General features: G+C 45.7%; 1 protein-coding gene across 9 annotated transcripts in view; it reads left to right on the plus strand.

Moving 5' to 3' along the window:
- The first annotated feature begins 3858 nt into the window (after nucleotides 1–3858).
- SMARCAL1 (SWI/SNF related, matrix associated, actin dependent regulator of chromatin, subfamily a like 1) overlaps nucleotides 3859–12170 on the plus strand; it is a 43718-nt gene continuing 35406 nt past the window's right edge. For 2 of the 9 annotated variants that reach the window (XM_054208221.1, XM_054208223.1), the window contains exons 1-4: nucleotides 4113–5809; nucleotides 6496–6546; nucleotides 9212–9472; nucleotides 10677–10727. In XM_054208221.1, coding sequence (XP_054064196.1) covers nucleotides 4939–5809; nucleotides 6496–6546; nucleotides 9212–9472; nucleotides 10677–10727 — 1234 coding nt within the window. In that variant the 5' untranslated portion in view covers nucleotides 4113–4938. Of the gene's footprint in view, nucleotides 3921–4112; nucleotides 5810–6495; nucleotides 6547–9211; nucleotides 9473–10676; nucleotides 10728–12170 lie in introns of those variants that run through there. The other 7 variants (XM_054208217.1, XM_054208215.1, XM_054208214.1 and 4 more) reach the window with 7 other exon arrangements.

Consider the following 12170-nt stretch of genomic DNA (forward strand, 5'->3'; position numbering starts at 1 on the left):
CAGAGTTTCAAGGGCAGCTGGATTCATCAAACTCCAAATTTTGTCTTTTGGTGCTACAAAGATGCTCAGGGAAAGGGCCTGGTTCAGAGTCAACCTGTGGTAGTAGCTGGGCTATCAAATGGGCCAGGAGGCCACGGTCTCTGATGTGCCCCGATGGCAGAGGGAAAGCAGAGGGTATTAACAGCTGTCTAGCAAAAGAAATCCAGGGAGAATGGGTACAAGGGGGGGATGCAGGGTCAGCTACTCTGCCCAGGTCCAGCCACAAACCAAAGCACCCCCTGGCCCTCTGAGCCTGCGGCTCTGGTTCCCCATTAGGAAGCTTAGACCCCACTGAGGACCCCAAACCAGAGCAGAGGAATCACAACCCTGCAGCCCAGAGAGGACAGGTACTCTACAAAGTATTCAGATCAGACCAGAGCAGTCCACACAAAAGGGTTTCCCCAAACAGAAGAAGCTCTGCCGGTCCAGGAGCTTTTCTCTGACTCTTCTTCCCTCAGACCCTCCCTGAAGAACTGACCTGCAGGTCTCCAATCCAGCCACTTGACTGGTTTTAGCTGTGAAAGAACTAACGAGGCTCATGAGCATGGGATTAATTTCTTTTAGAAGGTGCAACTGCAGGTTCTCCACAGCTGGTCAAAGACTGGCACATTTGGGCACTGGTAATGGTGTCTCTGGGCTCGGTGTGGGCTACCAGACCCCTCCAAGAAGCTGGGGCATCTGAAGGCTGTTAGCCTGGGATGATTTCCACTTATCTGCTGGATGGCCTTGCTACACACAGTAGCTCTGCATGCAATTCAGCCCCAGCAGAGAGTGCTAGCTGGCCGCACATCCAGGATGAAGGCAGACAGCTCTGTCCATGCAGAGAACCAAAAAGGTGCGTTGGCAAGGTGGTGGAGTGGGGTGAATACATTTAGCATGACAGCAGCAGGACCTCCTAAGAGCATCTCAAAACCCTCAGAGGACAACCCATGAGATTTCGGAACAGCTCTGGGGTCTTGGGTTGGTTGTATTTCAGATATTAGTATACAAGATATATGACACAAGGCCAAGCAGTTCTGTCCTCGTTTGGGAGCCAGCAGCCAGGACCAGCCCAGCCCATGACAGGATGTTTAGAGCACGATCCAAGTGTTGGAAAGATCCTGGTAAGAACAGCACTGAGAACCCCATTTCCTTATGTTTTTCCACTAATGGGACCATTTCTTCAGAATTGGGTTAACTGTTTCCTCCCCAGCAGAGCTGGGGTGTGCTAACCCCCCCCAGTCCTACCATTATCTTTGTACTGCATCTCTGTTCCCTGACCCAGTATGTGGAGAGTGAGTCCAAGCCACTGCTGGAAGCATGTTCTGACTGAAAGGACACCTGGAGTGCTACCAGCAAACTGCTCGCAAACGGCCTCTCGTTTTGTAGGTCTGTTCTCTGCATGGCTGGGCTGTTCCTTGTGCCTTGCTGAAGTTGTGCCATATGGAGCAAATGCTTCAACGTCTGTCTGTGTGTCTGCCTGACCGCACAACCCAAGAGCTCTCTGCAAACAATGCTCCGCTGTCATCATTTTCATGAGCTGGGGACTGTCCCCAATAGGGGCTTTTCTCCACTTTTTCCAAGTTTGGTTGTTTTTTTTTTCCCCCAGATCTCCCAAAGCATAAGGAGCCATCACCGGAGACCTGGAACCAGATAGCTGCTGCGGGGGGGAGAAGGTGGCTGGAAAGAGTTGCACGGTTATGCTCTGCGTGTCCTCTCTCTCTCTCCCCCCATATGTGACACTGGGATCTGGTTTAGCTTTGGGCAGTTAAAAGTGTGACAAGAAGGAGAAAAAAATTGTCTCTCATCCATTCCTTTCTCTCTCTGCTGCGTAGCCAGCTGGACTCTGCTGGCTTGCAGAGGAAGAAAGGGCAACAGCAAGAGGACCTGAACAGAGACCACGGTGCTGAGCATCCTTTCCTAGCAAACCCGCTCCGAAGTGAGGGGACCTGGAATCTGGGAAAAATGTTTGACTTCCACTCTTTTTCTTAAAGAGAAGCTGGGACGAAACCCTGGACCTGGACCCCTCCTCAGCACTGTGGTTTTCTTTAAAAATGGCGTGTTTGTGAGTGCCCACGTGCACGTGGCGAGCTCAGGTCTGTGTGTGTGCAATTCCCAGGCGAGTAACAGCACTCCCAGGGCTGTGCTGTGTGTCAAGTCGCACCTCGTTCTTGCTGCCTGCCTTGTTTTTCTCAGGCTGACGAGCTCCTGACTAATGGCAGTCACTGCTGCTTAATCAGGAAGCAATTTAAGGATAACCTTTTCTAATTAACCAGCAGAGAGAAGAATGAATAAACTGTGAAACAGCCAGCTGGCTTCGGTGTCCCCAGCCAAAGGGTCTGTCAGGTGGGAGAAAATGGCATCTGGGGACAAGGATGGTGGCTCCAGACCTGCCATTGGGCAGGGTAATGGAAGTCAGAGATGGGAGGGGGTTACGATGCTTCCCAGGACCTTTTCTCTGCTTTATCCCCAGGTATCGCTCTGGTCACGCTCATGGGGATCATGACTGTCCAGGAAGGGTGGCTTGATGTGTATAATCACGCCCCGTGTAAAATTAAAACCCCGGGAGACCCTTTTATTCAGAACTTTGATGCAAATACGAGTAATTACATATTATGAAGGTGTTCACAGAATCATAGAACAGCCCAGGTTGGAAGGGACCTTGAAAAATCATCTGGTCCAACCTTTGCTGGAAAAGGGAGCCTAGATGAGATTATCTAGCACCCTGTCCAATCGCATCTTGTAAACCTCCAGTGATGGGGACCACACCATGTCCCTGGGGGAGGCTGTTCCACCAACTGACTGTCCTCAGTGTAAAAACTGTCTTTCTTTTATCAAGATGAAACCTCTTTCAGTGCAACTTGTTGAACAGCCTGGGGCCCAGTGGCGATCCCTGAGGGACCCCACAGGCTGCCAGCCTGAGCAAACCCCATTGATCACCAGCATCTCCAAGTGCCTGTGAGGCACCAGCTTCCCACCCACCTCACCGACCACCCCACCAGTCTGTGTCGGGCCAGTTTGTCCAGCAGGAGGCTGTGGCAAACAATGTCCGATGCTTTGCTGAAGTCCACGTACAGAACAGACAGAAAATGTTATTTTATTGTAGAAAGTGATTGGCTTAGTCTGGTACGATTTGGGTTTGCTAAATCCATGCTGCTTTTCCCCATCACCTCATTCATTTGCTTTGTGACAGTTTCTAGCAGTACTTGCTCTGCTGCTTTCCCAGGGACTGCAGTAAGATTAATGGGCCTGTAGCTTCCTGGGTCTTCTTTTGTGTCCTTCTTGTAGATAGCTCTGATATTTGCTCTCTCTCAGTTGCCAGGGACATCCCCTCATCTCCACTTTTCAAAGACTACGGACAGTGGCCTCACAACAATGTCAGTCACTGCTCTTGACACCCTGGGGTGGATTCCCTCCTCACTGCTGACAACAGCGTTTTCATCCGTTCCCATGCATTACCTCCATTTTTTTATTCCCCGCTCATAGTCACTCATTTAAAATAAGCCACGCACCTTGGTGTGCCAGGCCACACACACCAGAAGCTGCTGGTGAGGCAGCCCAGCCCCAGCACTGGGTGCTGTCTGGGGCAAAGCCTCATCCCGTGGGCCCGCACCCCGCATACCGGCCTGAGCCAAACCCCTGCGACAGCGGCCGGGGCGGCCCCCAGGCCCCCACCTCCCACGGCGAAACCATGCAGCTCTCGACACCCCTAAGATGGCGCCGTGAGGGGGAAGACTCCATTTCCCAGCGTGCCGAGCGCCCCCCGCTCGGCGGTGTTTACTTCCCGGCATGCTGCGCGCCGCCGGACCTTTTGTGCCGCCGGGCGGTAGCGCGGGGTATGCTGGGAGTTGTAGTCTGCGCGGCTGCGCGCCCGTTGGCGGCTACCGGGCCTCTGCCAGCCGGTGGGTCTGCGGGCCTGTGGCGGGGAGAAGGCGGCTGGGCCGGGGCTGAGCCCCGGCTGGGCTGCTGCGGAGCCCCCGGGAAGAGAGGAGGGACCGCAGCCTGGGCCCCGGTGGGGTGGCGGGTTTTCCCTGAGGATGGCGGGGGGGGGGGGTTCACCAGCCCGCGGGGTGGGGGCCGGGCCCTCAGTGGAGTTCGGGACAGGGGAGCGTGGTGCCTGGGAGAGGAGCGGGGCAGGGAAGGAAGGGAGTGAGCGCTTCTTACAGGGTGATGAGGAAAGCTGGTCTCTGGCTGCTGGAGGAGATGGAGGCCAGCTACTGGGAGATGCAGTGGGAGCCGGGTCCTCACTCCCATCAGAAGGTCCTTGACCTGCGAGTGAACCTTTCTCGAGGCAGGAGCTGACTCTGCCCTTTGGGTTTGAGTATGTATCTGCTACATGCTGTGAGATGCTCGAGAACTGGAAGGTGATCAGGAAAGATGGTGTGTTGTTCCATCTTTGCTTGTAGGTACCAGAAATATGAAACACCTCCACATAAGACTGCATTGCTTTTTGCCTGCATTTGCCTTTGTAGGGCTGGCTCTGCAGTGCAGGGCTTGGCTGTTTTGTCAGCTCTGATGTGTCTTGTAGAGAAGAGTGTTCAGAACTGTAGTGGAATGGGGGTTTTCTCCCTTTTCTGTATGTTTTATCTATGTGGGACTGGCATGCAAAGCCCCAGCAGTGGTTGTCCATATCTGCTTGCTGGTAATTGCTCGGCCTTGGTCTGACGGCCTTGGTCTGACAGCCTTGCTGTGCTACTAGGTTTTTGTGTAAATCAGTTACAGTAATACTCAGTCACTAGTTATACTGAGTTATCAATACAATAAGCATTTTGTGGGGGAACAGAGTTGAAACTTCCTGTCTCTTCTTGGCTTTTTTTGGTCTCTTTTGTAGACTGGCCTTCATTCCTGTAAAGAAGCAGATGCCTCTGTGATTATTCCCAATGCAGTTTTGATTCAGATTTATTGTTTAAATTGTTGAAGATGTCATCGGGCCTTACAGAGGAACAAAAGAGAAGAATTGAAGAGAACCGCCAGAAGGCTTTGGCTAGGAGAGCAGAGAGGCTAGCAGCCCAGAGAGGTGGGCAGGTGGGGATCGCTGGACCTCAGGTGAAAGAACAGAATCCAGGCAATCAGGGAAACTTGAAGCAAGAAAACAATCATGTCAGATTCATTAGCCAGCACCAACAGAATCCAAACAGTCCTGCGGAGCAGAAGAGCTATCTTCAGAAAGATTATAATCATTACACTGCAAACCAACAGATGGCTGGTTCACATGGAGAGCAACAAAAGAATTGTTCAGTGGACTCGGAACAAGCAAGTGGCATTAAGCAGTTCCCTACAACGATCCCAAATACTCTGAGTTATTCCCATAAACATTACTTGGATGCTGGTGGTCAGGAACATGGACAACAAGCTTTAATTAATCCTGGTACATTCCAGCAGCCCAAATGCTACCCAGCTTGCAAAAGCCCTACAGAACCATCTCATCCTAGATTAATTGATAACGGGCACCCTGACGGTACTAAAAATTCACAAAGTCAGAACAAATATACCATAAAATATGTTCCACCACCAAGCAGCGCTACCCTGAGTGATTCAGAAATGCTGATAAACACAAGCAGACCAACGGCAAGAGAGGGGGGCGGTGGTGCCTCTCAGGCCAGTGGTAGGATGCAGAAGCTGACCAGCTCCGCTGGTGCAGGCTCTACATTTGAAGCTGCCTCTTGCAAGAAAGCAAATAGTGTTACACAAGGAAAATGTGTGAAATATGGGGAAGACCGATTCCAGGTCGAAATAGGGTATAATGCTGAGCTTATTGCTGTATTTAAGACAATACCAAGCAAAAGCTATGGTAAGAATTGATTTTTTTTTCTGTTATCTCTTTTATGTTAGATCAAAGCTTCAGCGTCTGCTGGAGCTGTAGTTGCTATATGGTCTTAGCAGTACAGCTGTTGCTGGGATGGAATATCTGGTATTAATGGGGGATTGGAAAAGTAAAGACAGCTGAAATTGGAAAGAAATTCTGGGCATAAATACCTTGAGCTTGGGTTTAGCCAAGAAATCAGAAGTCCAGCTTTATGAACAGTGCGCTAAGAAGTTTAGTGATGGCAGCTGGTTGGAATCTTTTGGGAGTGAAGAAAGAGAAGTTATTCATAAATTGGTATGGGAAAATGGGTCACTTCAGCTGTAGTTCAGAGTTGATGATCTGATTCCCTTAACTGGGTTACTGAGAGCAGTGGAGTCTCCACTTTTTGGCTTGCTTCTGATCTTTTCTCCCTGCCTTTATATGTTCTAGTCTACTTTTTGTTTTTCCCACCCATGCGTTGCTGCTCCCTGTGAATGCCTGCTGCATTCTTCTTTTGAATTGTATTGATATGCCCTATGGCTTTTTTGGTGTCACGTAGCTGTAAACTGTGAGCATACTGTTTTTCAGATGTGTATCAAAAAGTTTGCATGAGTAGAATGAATTCTATCTTGTCTTGCACAAACATTTCACAACACCGCTTTTTTTCTACCCCATGTTCTGCCCTGTTTTAGATCCTGCTATAAAAAAATGGAATTTCAGCCTGGAAGATTACAGCAGTTTCAGTAAGTGAATGGGTTGTTGAATAGTAAAAAAGGATCCAAGTTTTGACCCCCTTCCCCTGACTTCTATAATTATTATTTAGCTTTGTTATTGTCTGGAGTAATTAAAGTAGTGCTACTCAAACATAATGCCCATCTCTTAGGCATCTAACTTATTACATTTTTCTGACACTTTGTAATTGATTGGAAATAACTTGTTTTTTCATGTAACCTAAATGCTAAGCATAGGTTTAACTTTTTCACCAACCAACAAGCCTGATAATAGGAAAAAATGTCTTCTGTGTGGGTACTTCATATGAGTCTGTATTGAGAACTGAGTGTGTTCCATTGGCTAATGCTTAATTTCTAGGTCTGTTTATCTATGCTAATTTTAAACAGCTTTTTTGTTTGTTTGTTTGTGGTGTTTGGTTTTTTTTTTACATTTTTTTCCTGTTAATTTTGGGTGTCAGAAAAGGAAAAAGGATAATTCTGTAGGGCTTTAGTGAGACTGAAAATGAAGTTGCCTTTTTTGGCATAACAAGGACGGTTTTATTTTTTTTTTTTTTTTTTTTTTTCCCTCCTGTCATTTTGTTCTGGAAAGATTGAGAGTTGATAGAGGCAAACGCTTCAGGTAGGCTTTTCAAAAGCACATTGTATTGAAGGGAGTGATAAATCACTATTGATTTCAGTGGGAACAGAATTAGGCCTGTGTTGAGCACTTTGAAAAACCCACAGTTGAGTGCTGGTATTTTAGCTTCCCATGTGGGTTGCCACACATTTATAATTTAAATGCTACTGGTTTGCTTGAAGTGTATCAAGTACAGATGAGAGCAGAGTCTCTGCACCAAGGAGCTTGCAAATGAAGAGGATGTTTTTTAGAAATCAGGCCTTTTTCCTTAAAGCTATCAAATACGTGAGTTCTCTGTGGAAAGTTTATGTCGACATGTGATAACAATATGTGATCAACACTGCACAATGAGGCAGGGGAAAAAATACCCTGAGGAAAAGGAACTGACTTAAAAAGGCCTTAGTTTGAAGTCTTTTAAGTGTAAAAACAATTATTTTCAAACTTCGCACTGTTAATTTTGTTCTTCTGAGTAATGTTGTCCTGCATTACAATTCTTCCTTTGTACTATAAATTAAACATGCAGGGAAGCCCAGAAACAGATATTGAAAGAAAAGAGTAAAATGTGGGGTGGTGCTGGTTTTCATTTTCTTTCAGTGTCAGTTGTAGAGATGAGCTCTACCTATGCAATGCTAAAACAGTGGCATCTAAACTTTTTTGCTTGGTGCATCAGGAGGAGAAAGTCTAAACTGGTGGTTTCTTAGTCCTCAACTTTAAAAATTAATTTCACTTGATGCTCTTCCTTTTTCTTTGAAGTAGAAATCTCAAATGCTTGGGTTTATTCTGGAAGTCACTTCTTAAAAATAAAGTTGGATAAAATCCAAATGGCTTACTAACTGGTTAGGAAGAACGTGTCTTTCTCCCTTTTTTTCCCTTTTCAAATCTTAACTTAAATTTGTTTAAGTTGTTGCATATCAGTAAGGTGGACTATTTAAAAAGAAGCAGCGTGGATCATGGCGTGCAGCTTAATCCTGAAAGGACTATATTCATCTGGATTTACTCTGAACAGCTACTGGATTGGGGAGGTTGCCCCTCTTTACAAATACCTGCAGGCAGAATAAGCTTAGTGTTCCCCTGCTCTTGAGTCTAACGGACTCTGGAGATGCTAGTGAATCCTTGCGTTGCTGTAGTACCTGTGAGTTGGAGTCTTGGAGATTAAATTCCTTATTTTGGTGCTGTAAAAATACAAGATAAAATGTTTCTTGTTCCTTAATCATCACAGTCAGCTGTAATAATAAAGACAACATGGGTATAGATTGTCAGAGACCCAGAGGAAAAAGTGGAATGTTTATTAGTGCGAATAGCTATGGTCTCAGGCTAACAGCTGTAAAATGCTGTGTCCTTTCTCTCCCTGTGCCCTGGCATCATGAGAGAGGTGGTTGCTAGTGATTAATAAAATAGGAGTGCAGGTGGCTTGGAGAAAGTACAAGGCTAATTGAAAGACATGTTAGAATGAAGGGTGATGGACTTAAATTGTAACAAATGGGATTCAGGGGTTTGGACTAGATTCCTTCCTGATATCCTTCTTACAGTATTGTGAATGTACAGCATTCCTCCTAGATGAGATTGTGTATCAGACATTGGCATGAGGCAGATGTTTTTAGATCTTTCTCCTTTGCTGTTTGCCCAAGTATCTTCCCAGCTTTTCAGGTACATACTATTGATCACCATGTGCTTGTCCATGCAACTTTGTAAGTGAAAACACTATGTGACTGTGTGCAATTTACCTGCAGATTGCCTGCCCTGGCCTAGTGAGCCATGTTTTGGTGTTGCTGACAGAGGGGGAGCCTAATGCAGTGACAATGCTGGACAGGCCCTTGTTCACCTGCTGTCACATGTTCTGCCCCTCTGGAAAATCCCACCAACCTGCTCCTCCAGGCCATCACTCTATTCTTTGTCCCCGTGAGTGAAAGCAGAGAATCACTGTTCCCTTTAAACCTGAAGGTGTATGGTTTGTTTGTCATCCTCTTGTCCCTTCTCTTCGCAAAGCATCCTGTGCATCTTTAGTTTATCCGTGTTTTTTGTTATTAATTCTTTTCTCTGTATCTCATGCTTTCTCCCTAGTGGAAGCAGCAAATCAACTTCGGTCAGTAAATCTGGCACCGCTGGAAGGAGAAAATGCAGTTGACTTGGCATCAGACTCTCATTTCGTTGGCAGTAGGGTTGATGTGAAATCCCTCTTGAAGATGTGTAAGAACTGGAAGAAACCCTCAGCCCTTGTCAAAGGGAAGTGCGTGCTGATCTCCCGCTTGCGGTTTGAGGTTGATATTGGGTATTCTGCAGAAGTGATTGGAGTGTTCAAACAGATGGGTTCCAGAAATTATGGTGAGTCTCTTGTTGTGTCCGCTTTATTCTAAGAGCATTGTTGGGGCTGCTCTTTAAGTGCTGTGAATGCTTCAGAGGAGAGAGATTGTGAGAGTACATCCCTCTGAAAACAGCGTGAGGCTTTGTGCTTTGGTGAAGATTTTGAGAGCTCCTGTAGTTCTGATATAGTGCTGTGTCTGTGTCCTGCACTTTATTCTGTGCCAGAACATGTCCTTGGCCTTCTGGGCCTATTAGCCAAGGTGATATTTCAGGATTCGGCATGATTACATTTACTGTTGAGGTGGGATGTGCTGATAATTTGCCAGCAGTATGGAGGCTGTGCATAAGTTCTCTTTATTACAAAATACAGTTGGACATTCTCATATTTCTCCTGCTTTACTGTGGTGTATAATGGCTGCAAGTGCCTGATCAGATTGAGTTTACCAGCAGCTGTACTGATGTTTTTTGAGGCAAGTGGAACTGTAGAGCATTTTTCATGTAGGCATTCAGATTTCAATGGTGAATACCAGTTTTCCCACCTGTAATGTGGGAATGAAGCACAGAGTGATGAGATGACCTGTGCAGTGTTGCAACAGGTCACTGACAGCATGGGCAGCAAATCCTGGAGCTCTTGTTCTTTGGGCAGGGCCCCATATGGCTCATTGTGTCTTCATCTGACTCCGAATTCACTCTGCCTTCCCTGGAAGTTGTAGGCAAGTGCTACCCAGGGATAAACCTACCAAACAAGTCTGACACTCATGTTACAATTCGGGTATTGATAAATCGGGGAATTTCCTCTGTACTGTCTTGATCACATCATCTATAGGGTACAGAGGTACAATTGAAAATGATTGCGTTACTAACTGAAGTCAGAGTTTATTGGTTAACAAATAGGAACCTTCACACACATTCTTCATCCCTTCTTGCGGTGAAAAGAGAGTAGTTGCCAAAATCCTTGAGCAGGTGGGTTCATTACGATGGTTCATGAGACAGGCTGACCTTGGCTTGCTCTGGTGATACCACCACTTCTAGATTTGTGCTCATACTTTTAAGTTTTCTTCAAACTGTTTGCTTAACATGAAAGCAAACAGGAGAATTGATTGCTGGACAAGATAAGAATTCTTTTAGGATACGGACGGATAGCCGTGCTCTTATGGACAGAGGACTCAATCTTTTTTTTTTTTTTTAAAGAGACTTATGACAGTGTTTGTTGTACCTGTTGCAGATGTGAACACCAGAAAGTGGAATTTCTTGCTGGAAGACTACCCCAAACTGAGTGAGTAGCTGCATTTTCCTGACTAAGGATGTTTTTTGGGGAGGCAGATGAATTGTAACTTAATTTCTTGGGCTAAACCTTTTGACTCTGGGGAGATAAGTTGCTAATGAACCATGAAGCAGGTGTCTTCCTGTTTTGTCAGACATTTACACTGTTTGCCCGGACTCAAAACTTTGTAAGTGTTATCATGGCAGTCCTTTAGGGGCTGTTGGGATGGTAGCTCTGTCAGATTCTGCACTGAAATTTTGTGCAGTTTGTTATAGCACATGCATGTATTTACTATCACAAAGTTATTTTTATTGGTTATAAGGTACAGCAGCTCTGCTTGAACTTAAGACTTGCAGGAGAATGGGTTCCTCTATTCCCACTTGGCAAATTTGAAGAGCTTGGCATGGTGGCTGGCAGATCTTCCTGTCCTTACAGAAATTCTGTCTTATTGACTCTTTTTAGCCTGCTCCCCTTGTCCTCAGTGCCAGCCCGCCTTGCTCCCTTTTGTATGTATGTCAATTCATAAACTGGCACTGCCACCTCTTGCTTAGAAAACAAACACATATCAGGCTGGTTTACTTCCATTTCTTTCTTTTAGTTCGCTACAAGATTTAAGTAGTGTGCACGGTGTTGTGCTATTTCATTTCACACCTAGCAAATTTTGTTTTTCAGGTCAGAGCACTAGGTTCTCAAGTACACTGATGATTTCTGTAACAACCAGTTCATCCACAGTTACAGTCTGGTGATGACTGTCTAGCTGTTCAGCCTCATATGTTACTGCCGGTAATAATGGCTTAGCAGGCAGCACACAACTGTTGAGTTTTTGATTGATGTATGAGGCAGGTTAGAATTCAGGTTGCTTCCATAGCTGAGTTGATTTTGAGGAAAACAAGATGAGCTGCGTGTTTCCCTTGCAGAAGTAGTGCAGATCTGCTTGAAGCAGAAGCATTCTTCTTGAAGTAGAATTTCGTACTCTACTAAAATGCTTCGGTGCTGGCTGATGGATGCCTAAAAGAAAGCTTAGCAAAAAAAAGTATTTTTAAGAGGGCATCATATTTTCTCTTGCAAGGGGAATCTAAGCACATTGTGTCACTACAATATTAATTTCCTTGTAGAATTAGACTCCTGTGCAATGCTGGTGAAACGGTGACTTACTGAACTGAAATGTAGAACTGTGGATTGTTGTTTTGTTCTTTTTTTTTTTTTTTTAAAAAAAAAAAAAATGCCACTTTGCAGGATAATCCAGTCTTAGCAGCACATCTGCTTTTTAGTTTTTTATGTTTAGTTAAGTTTACAGAGTGCTTTGAGATTTGCATTACACAAGTCCTAAGTATTAAATAATTATTTATCATCCCAGTTGGCCTGCTGTGTTTGCCTTGGTACTCGCATGACAGTATGTGGCTGTGGAATTTGATTGGGATAAGCTTCAGAAAGGTGCTCTACACACATCCTTAG

This window comes from Rissa tridactyla, chromosome 7 (assembly GCF_028500815.1).
Source record: "Rissa tridactyla isolate bRisTri1 chromosome 7, bRisTri1.patW.cur.20221130, whole genome shotgun sequence".
Classification (NCBI taxonomy): domain Eukaryota; kingdom Metazoa; phylum Chordata; class Aves; order Charadriiformes; family Laridae; genus Rissa; species Rissa tridactyla.